The sequence below is a fragment of the Teleopsis dalmanni genome, chromosome 2 (assembly GCF_002237135.1).
Source record: "Teleopsis dalmanni isolate 2A chromosome 2, ASM223713v2, whole genome shotgun sequence".
NCBI classification, from domain to species: domain Eukaryota; kingdom Metazoa; phylum Arthropoda; class Insecta; order Diptera; family Diopsidae; genus Teleopsis; species Teleopsis dalmanni.
This window is the reverse complement of record NC_051847.1, coordinates 78,658,754-78,680,190: the sequence shown is the minus strand read 5'-3', so window position 1 is coordinate 78,680,190 and position 21,437 is coordinate 78,658,754. Positions and strand designations below refer to the sequence as shown.

Here is a 21,437-nt window from a genome sequence, read left to right as displayed (position 1 = left end):
TTAAACCCTGCTGAATATATTAAAAGTTTAAAAACTTACTGCAAAAATGATAATTCTGTATTAAGTACGTTTCTAAAGAACTCTCGACAGTGCTTAGGTGTGTTTTTTCTTTAATGCATATTTATTTTATTTTATGTCGTATTCCATCAGGAATATAGGCTATTTACAAAGAAATTCCAGTTATTTCGATTTGAAGCTAAGCATCTAGGTTCGTTAAAGGATTTGCCAGTTTCATTTAAGATGGTCATTCACCAAGTGGTTCGTGGTCGTTCTCGCCTTCGGGAGCCTGGTGGATTCCACTATAATGTTGCGTGGCAGATTACTTTATAAAACTTCCTAATCGTGTGACCCAGCCAGCTGTATTTACGCCTTCTTATTTAGACGTTTATGTTTTCTTGTCTTGTTAGTTGAAGTAGGTTTTAATATGAAAATGAGCGAGGTCACTAGATTTTAAGTTAATTGCGCAGGGATCTATTAGTAAATACTTGCTGCATTTTCGGAGCCATAGAGCCATATATAATTAAGAACAGTAAAAACTCAAAAATAACTATCAAAAAATCAGAGATTCCAAAAAAAAAATATATGGTGTGGTATATGCTCATTGTATCAAAAAAAAAACTCACTTTATGGTGTGATGTTTGGCGACAGTATCCAGAAATAGGGACTCTATGATCTGAAAGTGCAATATGATTGTGCTGTTTTGAATTTTGAAAAAACAAAGGTGTGATACAAACTATCACTTCTAATTCCTACTGCCACATTTTTTTAGAAACGGTGTCACAACCCACACAATAAGTCAATGTATAGTCTACATGGCCTTTATATTTATGCAAGATGTCAAACACGTATCTAGAAGATCATAGATAACACCGTTAGCACATGATGTTTAAGATATAAAGCAAATAAAATATCGTTCATAAGACCTCATAAAACTGAACGGTAGCAATTATAGGAAACATAGGTATCAATTATTTGCTAATATCGATTAGGAAATCGTGGTAAGCGATTCAATATTACTTTAAATGACTCTTGATGCAGCTTTGACTAAGACGTAATATGCTAAAAACTTACCTTTTAAATGATCGCATCTCTATTTGCTAAAAATTTTGAGCTTCATTAAATATTCAAAATTATTCTAGAACCATTTAGTTTCATACTGTACTGGATAGGTACGATCGCCATAATAATCTAACCCAAATTTGCATTAATGCGGGACACTTATTTAATTGTTATTAAAATTGTTTTTTAAAGTCGTTTCAAATTTAATGAATCTATGTTCACTTTACTATTTAGTATCTTTGTGAATCTTTTAGTTTACTAATGTAATTTAACCTAACTTATGCCTTGCATATATTATTTTACCTGCATCACAGTGGAATATACAAGTTCTTAAATAGTAGCACCTCTTTTATGTATATATATTTTTAAGAAGTGTTAGTGAGATCTTTTTGGAATACTATATTTTCTACGTTCACATTTTTATTCATTTTATTTATTTATTTTTTTTTTTTATTTTTTTATATTTGCTATGTACATATATATAATATTGTCTTAAGAAAGAAATATCATTCAAATTCCTACCTGATTATGCCAATATTGTATATTCTAAACTACTTATTAGTTTCTTTCTAATATTTATTTGAAAATGTAATTTTTTTTGCCAATTAAAACAAAAAATAATTTTAATTCAATTTTTGCGATTTATTTTATAAAATAAAAATTGTAAGTACATGTTTTAAGTAAAGATATCATTGGAATTTCAATATACGGAGAATAACATTACATGCCTCTTCCACTGCAAAAAAAAAGTGAACGCATTTTAAATTAAATACATATATACTTATTTAAAAAAAAATACAATACATTATTAATAAAAATAATATATAAATAAATTAAATATTAAAAATTGAATTTTATTTAGTTTTAATAAATCACATTAAAACAAAATTCGTGTTAAATAATGATAATAATAATATTTGTAAGTTTTTAATATAGCACGCAACAGTATACTTATACAAATATATATATATATATAAATATTTTAAATACACATTTTTTATTAGATTTTTCCTTCATCCAGGATAGCGAAAGAAACATATGTGAAGTAATGAATTTATCTTTCGTTCTTATTAGAAAGTCAATAATAATATTTAATGAATTTTCTTTACATAAAGTTTTCATTAGCATCATACATTTCGGTTAGAATTAAACATAGAGTCCCTTCTCTTCCACCTTTTTTATTTTATTAAAGAAGACATTATCTCCTTGCCTATAAAACCGTTCCTTTTTCTAATGGCCAAGAATGAATTGAGACAATTTTTGATATATTAAAGTGAAATAAATACCCTAAATAGCACTCAACTTTTTATCTTAAGTACTGCGACCCCACTTACTATATTTAATATAAAGAAATTTGTACAAAACACTTGATGAATGGTAATCGCTAGGAATCGGTTTGTATTGACGCCACGTCACGCTACTGCTACATATTTTGATAAATTACTATTATTAAGTACTAATGGTATTAACTACCACTAGTTAATATTAGCTTCTACTCCTGTTTTTCGTGACTACTTATTACACTAAAATGGAATAGAATATATAGGGCATTTGTCTCAGCGGAACGAAACACAGCGATAATGGCTAATGTTTTACGTTGCCGTCCGACCCTAACTTATCCTTTTCTTTGAAAAGCAATATCTCAAATGACTTTTATCACTATTCCCAGCGCAGTAAGCTTCTTCTTGCTTAGATCAAACCAGCGGTCGTAGAGAATGTGACTAGAGGTCTCATCTTCCTCCAAGCAGAGTAGAGATTTTTTTTATTTCAAATGACATTCATCACAATTCCCAACGCAGTAATCTTCTTCTTGCTCAGATCAAACCAGCGGTCATAGAGAATGTTGTGAATAGAGGTCTTATCTGCCTCAAAGCAAAGTAGAGATGTTATTTCTACTAGCGCTGGTGAAATTGTAGAGATGAACAAGATTTTTAGACTAACGGTAAACAGAAATTTTGCAACAATATAAGAGATCCATAAGAGCTGTCGGTGTGGAAGAACTTATTCCACAATAAGCTGGCCAACAGAATTGTATAACTGATCAAAGTTCCTGCGCTAATTTTGTACTGACTGAATGCAACTCGCAGAGCACTATTTTGTTTTTGAAATCATGACACCTGATCTACCTACTACTATAAATACAATCGAGCCTATCAACTACCTTATATCCCATTGACAAATAAAATGATATATATGTAATTTTTAATCTCTCAAAAATGCTTTAAGAATCTTTTTGAGATATTCATTATGTAGTGAGCAGTATAGGTATATTATATAAAGTTAATATTATATTTTGCATCAACTTTTAAATATTTTTGTTCATCAAAAGATGCAGTAATACACGTTTTATTAAAATATTTAATACGCGTTTTAAACTATGAATATCTCATGCATATCATAAAAATTTAATTTACTCTTATTTTTTTTTTAAATATCTGAACCTAATATTACAATATTTATAAAGAAACTTTTTTTATATACATTTAAGTTATATTTAAATTGAATTTGTATGTGGAAATGAGCTGAAATCTTGTAAAGACGGATGAGCGTGGGTTCTTCAAACATACGTTTGGGTGTAGCAACTTTTTCCAATGATTAGCTGAGAAGTTATTTTTTTATGAGTGGGTTTCGTTGTGCATTATATTTATTAAGAAAAAATTTAAAAAAATATATATATTTATTTTATTACTGATATAGATTTGCATATTTAAATGTAAATTAAATTTCACATCAGTGTGGTCGGCATAGCGTAAAGTAAATTAAATCGAGCTTAACAAATTTGATATGATATTACGATCAAAACAAAATCAATCAGATCCACATAACTAATTCTTTTGTATTCTAAATATCAATTGGTTTTTATATTCTTACAGATATGTAATAATATAAACAAAATTTTATCACAAGTACTAACAAAATTTATCTATTTAAATATATCATTGTTTATAGAATACATGTAAGATTTGCTGAATTTAAGCCCTACATAATGCGTATTCTAAAAGCATACATGTGTTAAGTTTTGTTAAAAAAGTGATCTGAAAGTTTTTATTTCATTTTTAAGTAAAATCCTTCTTAATTGAAAAACTGGAGATCACGCACCCTGGGTGCAAGTTACCATAGAATTGTGCTCTGATGATACACATTCCAAAAAATAAGAACCCAGAAAGAAGAGAAAAAAGAAACAATTGAACATTGCATTTGCAAATACCCAGTTCTGACAATATGAAAACATATCACTCTGACAGTGTATAACATAATGCCTGACGGACATCCCTCATATAGATCTTACAAAACCAATTCCCTTTATTAATCGCATAGGTTGGTTTTAAAAATTAAAATTTTATATCCGAATCATGTGGTAACAAATCGCACTTATACGCTTGTAGAAGCTCTTTCAATACTATCACTATCAGTGATCACTATCACACTATCTTCTATTGCTAGCATAAAACCTTTGGATGTGGAAGTTTGCCTTTCCTTGTCATAAGTTTACTGCTGTTTAAGCTATATAGTCAGATTTTCGTTAGCTTATGTTTATAAGCTTAATTTTTCAATTTTCGATCATTTCCTCTGTTCTTTATTTAACTATAAAGATGTAAAATTTTTATCGCCCATATTTTTAATATTTATCCATCGTAATTATTTGGCTTGTAAATACTGTCCGGGTATGAAGAGATCTGATATTAATTGCCTCACGTATCTGATATAGCGTTTTTCTGTCTATTGTAGTTTATGGATGATGGCTCTAAAATTTTTTTTGCGCCTCATCGATTCATTTCATAGTAGTTTCTCATCACTTAATTATATCTAATTATATAATTAATTGTAATTATTATATATAACCCATTCCTTTGGGTTAGAATTAGAACTAAGCATATATTTATTGGTTTTTTATTTATTTTATATTATTTTATTGTGATTTATTTTATTATATTTCATTTTATTTCTTTATATTTTATTTCATGTTTCTTTATATTTTATTTTTGTTTATTTCATTTTATTTCAATTTACTTTAGTTTATTTTATTTTATATTATTTATTGTATTGTGTTTTGTTTTATTATATTTTATTTTGCTTCATTGTATTTCATTTCGTTGTATTTTTTTTTTATTTCAATTTATACCGTTTTAATTCAAGATATTGTATTTTATTTAAAATGAAATATTATCGCATTTTTTTCTATTGTATTGTATTGTATTTTATTTAAATTAATTTTTTGTTATTTTATTTATTTTATTTTGATTTATTATTTTATTTTAATATAATCAATTTTATTATTATTTTATTTTATTTTATTTATTTTATTTTTATTTTATTTTATATTGTTATATTTTATTTAATTTTATTGTACTTTTTTATATTATTTTATTTGTTTTATTTTATTCTGTTTTAGGTTTTTTTTTTAATATTTTTGATTAATCTTATTGTATTTCATTTTAATTAATATTTTGTTATCTTATTTATTTTATTTTCGTTTATTATTTTATTTTATGTTAATCAATTTTTGTTATTTTATTTTATTTAAGTAATTTTTATTGTATTTTATTTTATTATATATTATTATTTTATTGTATTTCTTTTTTATTTTTATTGGTTTTATTTTATTCTGTTTTTTTTAATATGTTTGATTTATCTTATTGTATTTTATTTTAATTAATTTTTTGTTATCTTATTTATTATATTTTGGTTTACTATTTTATTTTAATTTTTTGTTATCTTATTTATTTTATTTTCGTTTATTATTTTATTTTATGTTAATCAATTTTATATTATTTTATTTTATTTAATTAATTTTTATTGTATTTTATTTTATTATATATTATTATTTTATTTTATTGTATTTTTTTTTTATATTATTTTAATTGGCTTTATTTTATTGTTTTAGGTTTTTTTAATATGTTTGATTCATCTTATTGTATTTTATTTTAATTAATTTTTTGTTATCTTATTTATTATATTTTGGTTTATTGTTTAATTTAATTTTATTTTAATTTTTTGTTATTTTATTAATTTTATTTTTGTTTATTATTTTATTTTGTGTTAATCAATTTTATATTATTTTATTTTATTAATTTTTATTTTCTTATATTTTATTATATTTTATTGTATTTTTTTTTGTTTTTTGTATTTTATTTTATTCTATTATAGTTATAGCTATTTTTTTTTAATATTTTTGATTAATCTTATTTTATTTTTTTTTAATTAATTATATTTTAATTTATTGTTTATTATATTATTTTTTTTATTTTTGTTGAGTTTGTTTGTTACACTTTATTTAATTTTATACTATCAATTTTATATTGGAGTAATATCGATTGCATAATATTTTCAATCATGCTAATTTAACTTATAAATATACACTAAGTTATAATTATATATAAGTATTCTGACTATATTAATTACTCATTAGCAAAGCAAACATTTTGAGGTGGTGTTGCTTAATTAATTTTTTTTTTTTGAGTATTAGAGAAAAATATTATGCAGACTGTAGAAAATACATAAAAAATAATAAAGAACTGCATTTAAAGCATATATGGATAATGAATTTTTTTTCGTTATTTCTACGCATCCGGTTTTAAACACCCGCATAAAGCGGATGTTATTCCAAGACTAGTAACATAACTAAAACATTAAATTTTATTGTTTTCATAAACAATGAAAAATTAAAAAAAAATAAACTCCTAACAATTTAATGTTATGGTCTGTTTGTTGGTAACAGATCGCTTTTGAATCTAAAACCAACAATCTTTTTCTCTTCGCATAACAAAAGTTTTTAGTGGAATTCAAAAGCTATGACTAAAGCCTTAAAAAATTGACGCTAATTTTTTGTAATTAAATTTGTAGTTAAAAAATTTTATTATTATTATTTAGCATAAGAAACTAATCCTTTGAGAATATATTATAATTATTATATTAGCTTATTTATAATAAAATAAGTTAATACAATTGATTTCTTTAGTTTTGAAGTACATATTTAATTTTTAATTGCATCAATTATCATAAGCAAACCGTACTGATTGCCTTTGGTTTATGGTGCACTATGACAAACCCAAAACGCATTCAAAATATGTGGTGCATAACAACTTCACCGGAAACCAAACGCACTCAAACGTTTCAAAATATGAAAGCTAGAAAAAAATAATACTAAAAATAATACTGAAATAAAATAAAAGACAGGAAAAATATACAAAATAATCAAGAACCGTGACAATCACTGCATAAAGTGTTGAATTTAAATTTAAATACTGGAAAACTCAAAAGGCAATCGAATGATGTATTGTATAACCAAGTAATTAAAATATCCACAATACGCATTGCACATTCAAAAGTGAATATTATATTCAATTTACATGAAGTTGTCTATGCGCTCAGGTACGTGATCATAGTGGCCTTACAGATACTTTGCATATCCTCGAAAGCGTGAATGTAATTATCTTTCATTACAGTATTAAATTATGGTTAACTAAAAACATATAAAGTCTGTGTTATTTTAAATTTACTCTTTAATACTTCGAAAACTGCATATAAAATATTATTTTCTATATATTTTTTATATATATATTTAAACATGTATATATTTTTTAGACAAAAGCAATAAAATAAATATTTGTTTAAATATTATATGTAGAGCTCAAATATTTAACATTTATTGGACGTAATAAAGATCATTTAAGCTTTTTTTATTATTATTATTATTGTTAGGGAATGTGGCACTACGACCATCGAGTCTATTGTGCCCCCTTCTGAGCTTAGAGTAGGTCTTTAAGCCCTGTTGCGTCAATAAAAAGTAGTATAGAACCTACTTTACAGAGTTTTATTACCTCTACCGTAGGAATATACATTCCTAGGAGCCTATTCCGTATGTGCATTACCGCAGGTCATTCTAACAGCACATGTGTGGCCGACTCCTCATTCTTTTCACAGAATCTACAGTTTGCATCCGTAAGTATACCTAGTTTTGTAAGATGGTGTTTGATCCCTGTTAGGATTCCTGTGATGATTCTAACTTTTTTTGATGGGTTCATACAATCCTGATATCTCTAATTGTTATAGGTACCAATAAGTGATTTAGATTGTTTTAATCCTGTTATATTATCCCAGTAATCCTTTTTATTCTAGTTCTCCTATATTTTTATGAGAGAAAAGAGCGTACTATTTCCTAGTCCACAAAAATGTTTCGGCCTTTCTTTTGCGTATTCGTTTCCGCGTCCACCATTATGTCCCGGTACCCAAAGAATCGACACCTAATTTGTTTCGCCAAGCAGATTTAGCTTATCAATGCAGTCTAACACCAATCTTGAGGTCACCTGATGCGAATTCAGTGCCTCGATCGCCGCTTGGCTATCTGTCAGTTTTGCAATATTTTTACCCTGGTAGTTCCATTCAATATTGATGAGTACGCATTTTAAAATTGCGTGAATTTCCGCTTAGAAGATGCTAGTATTTTTTCCCAGCGCTTCCCAGTGCTTCTTGCCTGGTCCGACTACGCCCGCTCCGACACCTTCCTCCGTAAGCGAGCCGTCGGTGAACCATGCGATTGTGATTATCGTTAGTTGGTAGGTTTGATTGATGCCCTCCCAGCTTCTTTTATTGCTTAATTCAGTTTTAAAAAACTTAGTTAAGCTGAACTTAGGATTCATCGTGTCCCATGGCATTGAAAGTTCCGGACGCTGCTTAGCAAGATTTTCGAACTTCTTTCTATTAAGCCAGCTATCCGTTATATTTCCTTTCTTCATATGTAGAACTGCCCTTTCCGCTTGGGACCTGATGTATATCGGCAAGGGTGTAAGTTCTAGAAGGACCTCTATGGATACTGTTGAACAAGTCCGCATGACACCCATTATACATACGCATGCCAGTCTTTGTAGCCTGTTTAGTGCGTAAGTGTTATTCTGTTGTCTGGTTCCATTTTCCCAGATGAGTGCCCCAAGCTTTTTTTAGTATGACTAAATTTAAAAAACGAAACAGACCATTTTATATCCTGATCATTAGAACTACTGTAATAAATTATTATAAAACGAACAAATATTTTCTTTGAGCACTGATGATGGATATTTTGCAATACACGGATCATTTATTGTACACCAACTTATTCCACAACAAGGCTTATATCAACAGAATTAAAGGGATGATTTGGTCCTTGCAAAAGTATTCACAGACTCGTTGTAGTTGATTTCAGTATTATTATCGGTAAAATAATAACCGATATTTGTTCACCAGTTCTTCAGCATGTCATAGCAGTTCGCCAAGAGATTGTTTAGAATCGTGTTAGAATCATGTTGCCTATATCTTTTATGGCATACATAATTTTTAAAATTAATTATAAGAAATTGAAATCCTCATTGCTTAATTCAGTTTGTAATTTCTTTAAACAATTTTTAAAAATGCAACATTAATAACAATCATAAAACATATACTATACTTTCTTCTTATAACATTTACATATTAATTAAATGCCGCTTTTAAATAGTTAACACTGCTTCATCTTAAGTATAATATTATATGTAATTAGCTTTACCAGTGTAGCAATATATTATTAAGTCAATTTTATATAAAAGCTTCTTACTATTATTATTATTCTTACTATTATTTTAATATTATTGCTCAGTTATTTAACAGTGAGAAGTATATTAATTATTATATAAAATACCATAAATGCGGCTAAAAGCTTAGTACTCGTATTACGAGTAAATACAAATAGATTCGCAATTTGATTAGCTAAGGTCAAGTGAAAATGTCAGGCAATATAAAAAACTATATAATAGTAAAAGTTAAAAAAAAATTATTTATACTTATATATTAGATTTTGTAATATGATGTATCAGTACAATCGCAGAAGAGTGAATTGACTTATGATACCGCGTATTAGCATTAGCTAATTTAAAAATGATACTGAGAAACCTCGATTTGTTTGAAAAAGAATATAAATTTCAGTTTTTTACTTTCTTCATTATCATATTTATTTTTATTATTATTTTTGTTTTGTATTGCTTTTTTAATTAAAATACCGAGAACTTATATGTCATATTGATGGTTTAAATTTTTACCCGAATTGGGACTCTAAAGCATGAGTTTCATGCTTTTACAAAAGAAGTGTGCTAACCGATAGAACATTGTCTGCGCTTAAATTTCGTTTCTAAATTCTTATATTACATTAAAGTATATATCTGATTTTCAGAACTAAGCATATCAACCACTTATTATTACCACACGAGCACATAAAGTCATGTAAAGAAGTATCAAAATTAACTTAGGAAATACCTCATTAAGTAAGAGAAAGGACCAAAGAAAAAGACTGATACTGGAGAGCCTGCACAAACTAAAGAAGATTAAATGTACAATGAACAAATAAGATGACACTAATAGTTCAACTTACGTGGTACTGTCATATATGACTGTAACTAGGAAACAGAAAGGAGGATGTCACATTTGTAGAATTTCAATTTATGAAAGAATGACACTAGGAAACCTCACCATGCTAACAGACTTTTATGGGGAAAGTCACCCTTTTGGCACACCCATGTTATTATTGACATTTATTGCTTATAAAGTTAGTATAGATATTCTATATTAAAATATTTATATAATGTATATAATTATAATATAATATTTATATAACATATATACATATCTTATATATATATTACTTTATATATATATGAAATAAAAGATTTTAAAAAATATAGAATATTTGTTTAACCATATATAGTTTTTGGACTACAAGTGCCCGACTTAGAACTTTGAAAAAGTAATAGGTTTTAGATTACGATTTGTTTTGGTAGTCCTAATGATGATTGTTAGTTTCTTTTTTCACATATTTAGTCAGAAATAATTTTATTATTTAAATAAAAAAAATATTTTATATATATATTTCGAAGTCTTAAATGGGTAATGTAAAACAATATAGTGTTTAGTTAACAATAAGTTTTTTTTATTAAAAAATAAGTCCACTGGAAGATTTTCAGTATCTGACCTAATGATTTTTTATATATATTTAAAATTAAAAATTGTAAACAATATTCTATATATAATTTTTAAAGTCATTACGTTAGATACTGAAAATCATCTAGTGGATTTATTTTTATTGAAATATATAATTATTGGAATTTTTATTGTGCTTGTAATATTATATAGATATCATGTCTTCGCTCTATATTACACCATTTACCTTATAATGTTACTTTTTTCTTCGAAGCCTTCAACTCATTATATATTGTAAATATATAAACATATATAGCAGAACTTAACATTATTGACATCATGTTTTATATCAGCTATTAACATTGTTTATACTAGTTAATTTAGAGCTTAATATAAAATATGTTTTGTTTACATTATACAAAGGTTTCATGACTAGTTATATGACTAGCCCACTTGAGTTCAAATGATGGCCCATTGTGGTACCACAGAAGTGACGTTGGTATGCACATACATTTAGATCAGTATACATTCAATGCCGAACGAAGGTAACAACTCCCCCATTAGGTAAAGGAAAACCAACCTGACAATTCTATAAACTTGGCTAAGTCCCTAACATTACAGGATGACAGATCAGTCAGATCGGTGAAAAAAGGGGATCCTAAGATATTTAATCTTCTTCTAGCTAAGGAAGGACACTGACACATGAGATGGAGCACGGTTTCCTTCTCATCCTCAGAGCCACAACCTCGACAAAAGTCATTAAAGAGAAGACCCAGTCTAATAGCTTGCCCTTCTATTACACAGTGTCCCGTCAGCACAGATACCGTGGTGCTGAGCAGGTTCCGTCTTAGTTGAAGTAACTGACTAGTTCTTAGAATACAAAATACTATAAAGTAAATTTTAACAAAAATAAATACTTTCTATATTTTATATATATTCAAATTTCGTAGATACTTCCAAAAGTCGCTCACAATAGACGAATTTTTAGTTTTGACAAACATGCGATTCGAGCTGCTTATTAGTTAAGCGATTTCAAAAAGGTTGGACTAAATCAGCCAGTAGTGTTGTTGTTTCGTATGTTTTTTTAAAATAAGCGGTTGTTCTTTTGTGATATGCTTACAAAAGAAAAGGCCTAGAGATAGCGTATACATGATACGTAATCGTTTACATATACGATTATACACAGTGTAATACAAAATATGTTTTTGAAAAATAAGTGGAAAACAACAATTTCATCTTAAATTTTAGATTTATGTATAGTAACTTAAAGCAACCGTTAAACTTGGTTAAGAAAAATGTATTAAAGTATAATTGTGAAAAAATATAATAAATTCTTACATATTTCTTTTTCAATTTAAAAAATTTTTTAACAACATCATCATCCCTTTAGCACTTCCTCTTCAAATTATTTTGCCGATACCATTTGAGCATTAAACTGCGAGCATTTAAATTGGCAAAATTATTATATCTTTGCGGTGCCATCTGTGCGACGAAAGCGTTTGTCAGTTACCTGTGCCATTACCGACCGCAGTTACCGTCATCATCGTCGCTATCATCTTTATTGCTGTGGTGATTCTGGTGCACACTCAGATACTCAGATACTCATTTCGGCACAAAAATGCCGCAAAACGTATTTCTTGCCAAAAGTATCTTTAACTGCTGCTTCAGTTTACTGTGTCTGACTGAGGCTTGCCTCGATTTTGACTCTTCAAAGTGACGCTTTTACCGCTCTTTGTTTGTTAAAAATATTTTATTTATTTTTATTTTTGTTTTTTATGCTTTAGTTTTTTCAGTTGTTATTTTTTTATTATTATTTATTATTTATACTGTTTGTTTTGCTTTAAATATTACCTTCTGTGGTATGTATGAGACTTTTTCGAACAACTCCTACACAAAATGTAGTTCACAGATTGCATTGCTTTGATAGGTATTGTAGAAGAAAGAGAGTAGGTGAATCGCAATTCTTAGGTAAATTATGGTTTTGAACAAAAAAAATGATAAAACTAGACACACATATGTTATAGAAAACAAAACGTGAAAGAATTTATATATTGCAGATAAGAATCAAAGATAAAAATGAGTATTTAAAGCTAAATAAATCTATTTTCAAATTATAGTTGTTTTACTATTATATATTGTAATGTGATAACTAATTGTATTTGTTATTCAATAGTAGGAAATAAGTAATAATAAATATAATATATATATAAGTATATATATATTTAAATATGTATATATATATCAATAAATTTGAAACAATTGCTATGTTTTCAAAATTTCAATTAATGAATTCGTGCTTTTTTCTAAACAGTCCTAAATGCAAAGTATACACTTAGAAGATATTCACCCTACTCTTAATATATTAATATCTTTTATCATTTAATATATACATCTTCTATTTTTATCGCAGATTTCTCTTTGTGTTCACTTTGCTTTATATAGGAACATATTCGTTCTTGGGTAATTCATCCAATGTTTCTTTATTCCAGGTCACAGGTCTTATTTGCTTCAAAGTCCAATTAAGTGTTCCTATAGTTTTCTTTTAACTGGTTTGCATTTCGTCGCATATTAGTGGTATGGATTATAATTATAAAATAGTTTAAAAATTATAGATATTCTTCTATAATCCCTGTGGTAAACTCACAAAATGAATTTTTTGATTTTCTTCGTTATTGTTTTTTTTAATAGCTGAATTTATATAAAAATGGAAAAATCTAAATAGATCAAGGTGGTACAATATTTTATAAATCTACACAAATATGCGCCTATGCTGACGATATCGTCATTATTGCAAGAAAGAAAGAATATCTTCAAAGCGTTTTCATACAACTAGAACAAACTACAAAGCAAACAGGCCTCAAAATAAACGAAGAAAAAACTAAATACATGACAAGATTTCCCCAAGATAGTCACATCAGAATAGGCAGTCACAATTTCGAGTCCATGAATGAGTTTAAATATCTAGGCGTAGTTCTCAGCACAAGTAAAGATGCGACTCTTGCAATACAAGATCGTATTCAAACAGCTAACAGAGCATATTTTGCCCATATCAAGCTCATGAAATCAACTTTACTATCAAAGGAACAAAAGTTGCGCATATATAAAACTGTCATTAGACCGGTTCTTACCTACGGCTGCTAAACATGGGTCCTTAAATCCAGCGACAAATAACTGCTCCTGAGATTTGAAAGAAAAATATTCAGGAAAATATTTGGCCTAGTGTGCATAGAAGACGGCATATATCGTATACGGTATAACGACGAATTGAATGTCTTGAACGAAGGCTAAACTATAACACGATATATAAAAGCCCAAAGATTGAGCTGATATGGACACATCCTACGAATGAGTAACAAAAGAATGACTAAGAAAATTTTCGAGACAAAGCTAGAGGGGAGTAGAAAAAGAGGACGACTGCGATAAAGATGGTTACAAGATGTAGAAGACGACATACGAACGATGAGAATAACACAAAACAGAAAGAAAGCGAAATGCAGAGAAGAATGGAGGCGTATTGTAGAGGAGGCAAAGGCCCATCCTGGACTGTGATGCCAAAATGATGATGATGAGAAATATCTAAAACCAATATTTAAATTTTTAGTTTAAAATATTAAATAATTACAATAAAATTGTTTTTTGAAGTTCAACTTGAAAAGATTTTACTACGGTAGGGAAAAAATCTATATGTTTTTACTACTTATAAGGCACAATTGATCTTAAAGTCGAAACTCTACATCGTATTATAAAAGGAGGATATCCTCACTTCTTTATTATTATCTAAATTGTAAAATGGTTCTATTTCATTTATACTATCATAATTGATCCAACCCAACCCAAAACTGTTTTAACACAGTTTTACTTTTTAAACATAATGTTTCTCTTATCTGGGTACTCGGTCATCAAAATATTGAGAGAAATAAAAAAAATTGAAGAGCTATCAAAAATTCAACTGTCACACGAGAAGTTTTCACGAAACCTGTTTTTATATCACTGAACCTAACGAAAATCGAACCTAACGAAGTTGGAAGAGTCTTGCAAATTGTAAGACGAGTACAATTAAATGACCTAAATACAATCTTAAGCGAATATTATACTGTTAAGCAGAAATAAAAGGGATGCCATTAGATTGACAGAATCTAGAGTTGTTTAACGTTGTTACCTGCCTTAAAGGCTCAACACCACGATGTTCTGAAAACACACATATCAAGATAATGCGATAAACGCCCCATTGAAAAATTCAAACAATTGCCACCGGCATCAATTGAAGTTATGTGTTTGGTATAACTTCCGCCTTGGTAACTAGCGAGGCCCACTTAACCTACGCGGATCGTCAGGTCACAGTACCCGGTGTGAATACGTAACGCCTCGCTAAATAAAAGTAAAATACAATCATTCTTGCCGTCTAAGTTCTGGTATTAACCACTGTCACAGCACCCGGTGTGAATATGCAACTCCTCACTGAATGAAGGTAAAATGCAATCATTCTTTCCGCGTAAGTTTGGGTATTAACCCCAGTCACCACGACACAGCCAACCTCAATTGATCAGGAAAGCTGAAGCTGTAGGTACTAACCCCCGAAGTACCAGATTTACACCTCTGGTCGGGTGTCGCAAGTGAATCTCACTTACTACCATTCAGACTCTAAACAATGTCTGTTGAACTGTCGAGGTTCTTAAACTGTGTAGGTATATTGGGTTTAACTATTCTAATGACATAAACAACCAATTAAACGCTTGATAGTGAGGACGCAACTGAAATCAGTGCGAAGGCTCTAAGCACAAATTGGGTCACCACTTGAACCAAACAATCAAACAAGACAAGACATAAAATATTATTTTACAGTTATGTACTGGGTTAATATAGGATTAATATAATATACTAGTACTATATTTTGGTTTTTGTGAAAACTATTACAATATTATCTGTGCAATAATAATGGATATAACGAAAATAACAAATACAATACTGGATATTAAATATATTATGATCATATTGTGATCTATTAAACAAAAATAAAAACTGAACAAACAAAATGAACGCCTAGAAATAGGTATATATGTGTTAATTTTACTAAATAGCCAAAAACTATACAAAAAAGAAAAAAGTAAAAAATAAATTTTTAGTGAATATATTTTTTAAATAAAATATTTACATTTAGTTACATATCTCGACTTTCAAAACCATTTAGTTATAAATAATTAAGTGCATTAAATTAACTTAAATATGTTAAGTGTGAAAACAAAACTATTTACATAGATTAATGAAATTTTAAAATAATTTAATTCCAATTTTTTACAATTAAAACATTGTAATGTGAGAGTTGACAGCTCCATGTTTTGAAAAATATATGAATCCTTTAACCGAATAATATTGCTCTACAAATAATTTTAACAAATATTGTTAATTAATATTATTTGACTGAATGTGTTAAATTATTTATATTGTATATAAAATAAAACAAACAATCTAAATATATATTAAAACAGAAAGCAATACTTAAACTATATAAGCTATATATAAGTTCAAAAATTTTGTTAGATTAAACTAATAAATAAAAATAAATTTACTAAAATAATGTTTTAAATATGGTATATAATTTACTTTTTTGCATAAAATTGGTACCTTGATATTTTGTCTATATTACACGCTAAATTTAGATTCGGTAAATTCTGTGTATTACGACATGAAGTTCTCCATCCTCTCCAATATTTAAAACCCTCATTGTCAAATATGGTTTTCGCACACTCCATATCATCATCGATAATATCATCAGTAAAGTCTTGCAAAAATTAAAAATAAAAAATAGTAAATTTATGTTTTATGTATAATAATAGTATATATTAAATTATATATATCATTTACCTTCACATTTTTTATTGCAACGGCCACCTCTACGTCCTGTGCGACAATAGTTTTTACTATTTATTTGAAATATACCATAATTCTTAGTTTCATTGGGTTCAGCTGTGATAGCTGATGTATCGTATCTGCTTTCGTGTTCCACAAGGCAGATCCCTAAATACATATGATTTTATTTTGTTATATATAAAAGAACTATTATGAATGTGTGTTAACGTACAATTTGATACAAAAGTTTTGCTTATTTGGTACTTCAAAATCAAATCTTTGGCTAGTTCACAACGCATATAGGTTTTGGCCTCTATTTTCTGCTTGCAGCCTAATAGGCTCAAAATCAAAACTCCCACTAGGAATCTAATGTACGGCATGTTCTACGGCACTGCAGTTATAACACTAAAAATCTTATAAAATAAATAAAATGAATTTTAAATAAATTTCTTATCATTATTTTTTATATTTTCATATTTATATTTTTTTTATATTTTCAGTATTATATATGTATATATAAGTATATATACATTAAAATATATTTTTTGTATTATAAAAATTTTTCAAAGGAAAATGCTATTTATATATTTATATATTCAATTTGCTATTTATCTGGTGTTTAATTAATAATTATTATTATTATATATAAGATAGTTGTTATATTTTACGTTTTTTCTAAGAAAAGTATAAAAATAAATATTAATAAACATAAAAGTAGACCTTCATTAACCTCTTGTTTAATTTCTATTTAACAAGAATTTTATTTATTTAATTTATTCCCTATAAATAAATTTAAAAAATTTATCAGAAGGCTATAGATAATATAAATTAATTTTATATTATATGTAATAATAATTTTATATATATAAAAAACATCTTTATATATACATATATATTTATATATACTTATTTAATGCATATATATATATATAAATAACAATTATTTCCAACAATTATTATTAGTGGGTGGCAAATGTTGTCAGGCATATTTACCACAAGTCAGTTTTAAAGAAGTACTTATCAATATTTTTTGGATTATGTATAAAAAAGTATGCTCACACTTCAGTTCAATTTTCTTCTCCGACTAACTCAGCTTCTATATACACATTCTAAACGAATGCAACTTTGAAACTGTACAATGTAGCACATCTTTTGCTATAATTTACATATTTAACCCTTGTAATATGTTTATATTATTTTCACCACTAAATAAATATAATTAATATCAGAATATTATTTTCACCACTAAATAATTATAATTAAGATCAGAATAGCGCTTAAGATCTACACTCCGGCTATATGCATAGATCAGTACATCACATTTCCCTAGTATGTATGCGGCAACTCAGTTTCTTTATAGCTGAATGTATAAATGAGATTGGAGGCAATATCTTCGTTGCTAAGATATCTTTTGAGTTTACAGTGGCCAGTTAATAGCCCAATAAATATTGGATTATAATATAATCTCTACTTGAACACATAATTTAAATGGTTTGCAGTTATGGTTGCCTTAATGCAATTCAGTTTATTTTAAACCTATATGGCTTGCAAATAATTCCCACCACTTAACTATATAGGGAAAACTTAATGATATGCACGCATCTGTATACAATTTGACCACGTTACAATAAAAGGAAATCCAACTCTTTCATTGAGATGGCCTGTAGAGCTATCAGTCTTGTGGTATCATTCTAGAACTTTGAATCTCACTTTCAATCACACCTGCCGCAGAGGATGATGAAAGTGTTTCCCATCTGCTTTGTTTTTTTCCGGCACATGCCCGGCACCGCCTTTCTTTTTTGAAGATTTTGTTCAACTTTAAGACCTCCCCTCAAATAGCATTATAAGCTTTACCAAAGTTTCTAAGTGGTTCTAAACCTCTAAATTTTTCTATATACGATAACATAATGAACCATAATGGACCCATCGACCGTACAAACTACCTACCCACCTTTGTCTTTCATAATTCATCAATATCTGTAATATGATCCAAGTACTATCATTGCAATGAAGTCTCTTTTACTGGCAAACCCATGAACTCAGCAATGACTAGAACCCTAACTATGGCCTCTAAATTGATTTCAATAAATATTCCCATATTAATTTATAAGTAAATTCGTACAAACTTAGTGCTGCAATGGCAAATTAACTATCCGATTTTGTGGGTAAGACCCGTCTTTTGTAACGTCAATCTAGATTAAATCGTGGACATCTTTTACTGATATGAATTTCAATTTGAGAAATACACATTTTAAGATTATTCATTATATAGTATGATAGTCCTTATTAGAATAATTTATAATTAAATTTTTTTTTGCAGTTGAGACATTTATAATTAGTATTTAAATATATTAAGACATAAAAAAATTTTTTCTTCATATTATTTTAAGATTTATAAACCAAGTAAATAAAATACAACTGAAATTAAACAACTTTATTCCAAAAAAAAACAATGTATAATAAAACGAATGTTGAATTAAATAAAAACTTTTAAAATATATTATTGTTTAAAACAACTTATCAAAAATCCACCCACATACAAAAACATTTAAGAGTTATAAAAGTTTTAAAAATGTACATATATATATATATATATATATATATATATATATATATATACTGAAGCGCTAAATCGGTCATAAAACAATTTGTTAAACGCTACGTATGAGTAATATTTAAAGCGCTACTATTATCAGTTTTTACGAGCATATAACGTCAACGGTTTGAATAAATACATAATATTAATAAAATATATAATTTCAAGTTCACTTGAAATTATATTAATAATTTGTTTCGCTTGATAGTCTTTATTGTCGTTTTAGGAAATTTTATAACAAATTAATAAAAATTTAAATAATTTAAACACTAATAAGATAAATTTAAATTAAAAATTAGATACTTTATGTGCGAGATATAATGAATGGCAAATTGCTACAACTATGTCATAAGTCTTATATATTAGTTGTCATGAAAATATTTATTATATCATTATGTAGATATTATCTTTCCAATATATATGTTATTTTTTATAATAATAATAAATAATCTCTTTTTTGCAACACTCAATATCTCATTAAACTTCAAGCAGTCTTCATAAAATTTTTATGTTAGTTCTGGTGATCAAAAAATTTCTGTAATGGTTTTCAAAATTGAAAAAATTTGTATCTGCAGTATTATTGGCTAAAAAAATCTTGAATTTTTAGCATTATATTCTGTGATAGTGTTTCTATACCAACCAATTCGGTTCTCAACAGATCAACACTTCAGATTTTGCAGGAAAAAAGTAAACGTATGTTACTAAAGTAGCACGAACTATACTATACTACTTATAGTTACAGCTAAATATGAATATTATATTCTGAGTATGTACTGTAACTGTAACTAAACATATCACAACAATATATATCGCTTAAGTATTTCAGAGCAAATAATTTTGAATCCACTTGATATGTAGATTCATTCCATTAAAGTGGTAATTATTACGAACCTTGGTACATATTAGTTCCATTTTCATAGGATAGCTTAATCCAATATTAACTGAATCCACAAAGTGTTAAGAGTAAAAAACTTTGAGTACACCATTCTTAATCAGAAGAGCAGAAGAAAATAATTTCAATTTTAACTGCAAATGACTGTTAAGAAAACTAACTCACTCATGGGCGTACACAGAACTGAAATTAGAGGTGACACTGGTATGCTGAGTTGAAATCAGGGGAGGTTGGTGTCGCTGGTATACCATATCATACTTGCGTACGCCCATGAACTCACTTAGTCCCTAAAATTGAACTGATTGTAAAACTTTTGGTAATAAGGGAACGCTAACTAATTTAAGGAAATTGTTTGTAAAATACCTCAAAATTTGAAAGAACTATTTTATCACTTTAGTTAAACAGACAATATCATTAATATCAATGCTAGTTATATTAGACCGATATTATAAGAAGGGATATTGAATAAAGATGTGCACCTTCAGGCGAGTAATGAGCAGTGACAAAGTAATATATTGCTCTTCTGTATTTGATATACAGACACGACAATAGCTGTTGGAAAAACTGCACCATGGCAATAATTTACCACTCATATTATCTGTGGAATTATAAAAAACTGGAGAACCTTAATTAGAGCGCTTTGATGAATTCACCTTAAAGTTTTTATATTGTAGTGCTATATACATTGTATTAAATGTTTTAAAAATTAATTTTGAAAAGCATCTTTAGGAATTTTTCAAAGATAAAACAATAAAGTTCTATAATAAAAAAATTTTAAACTTATTCAAGATATAACAAAAGCTTTCCAGTAAAATGTGTACATCTTATGTTAATATTCCTTCTGAAATAAAATTTCTTGCTGATATACTATATACGAGGGCTGTCTTTTAAGTCTTGCTTCTAACAATGAAAACACAATTGTTAATCAGTGAAAATGGTTTTATACTTTTCCATAATGATCCATTATATTAAATTAAATTTAAGCCCGATAAAAACCAAATTTATAAAAATGTATTATTACTCATTAATTCAAACATGCAAACGAAATTTACACACGTTTTTTTTATATATATATAAAAGCTAAAAACTTTATTTTTTTTATAAATAAAAAAATTGTGGGTA

The 21,437-nt window shown here is 27.4% G+C and overlaps 1 protein-coding gene across 2 annotated transcripts; it reads right to left on the bottom strand.

Annotated features, from left to right (window-relative positions):
- Positions 1-1,686: 1,686 nt before the first annotated feature.
- Positions 1,687-17,239, bottom strand: LOC119684200 (lysozyme c-1). 2 transcript variants are annotated; one of them, XM_038098188.1, is made up of 4 exons: positions 17,060-17,239; positions 16,843-16,995; positions 16,603-16,759; positions 1,687-1,795 (listed from the first exon to the last, which is right to left on the bottom strand). In XM_038098188.1, the coding sequence occupies exons 1-4, from the start codon at positions 17,205-17,207 to the stop codon at positions 1,780-1,782; spliced, it is 474 nt and encodes a 157-aa protein (XP_037954116.1). In that variant the 5' UTR covers positions 17,208-17,239; the 3' UTR covers positions 1,687-1,779. The 2 variants fall into 2 exon arrangements, with proteins under 2 accessions (XP_037954116.1, XP_037954115.1); XM_038098187.1 differs by lacking the exon at positions 1,687-1,795 and adding an exon at positions 16,251-16,355.
- Between the last annotated feature and the right edge of the window lie 4,198 nt (positions 17,240-21,437).

Excerpts from the sequence above, each read along its gene's own strand:
- LOC119684200 (XM_038098187.1), bottom strand. The coding sequence starts at position 17,207 with ATGCCGTACATTAGATTCCTAGTGGGAGTTTTGATTTTGAGCCTATTA. Across the intron at positions 16,996-17,059 it reads CAAAACTTTTGTATCAAATT|GGATCTGCCTTGTGGAACAC; the intron begins GTACGTTAACAC and ends ATATGTATTTAG. Across the intron at positions 16,760-16,842 it reads TTGCAATAAAAAATGTGAAG|ACTTTACTGATGATATTATC; the intron begins GTAAATGATATA and ends AATTTTTGCAAG.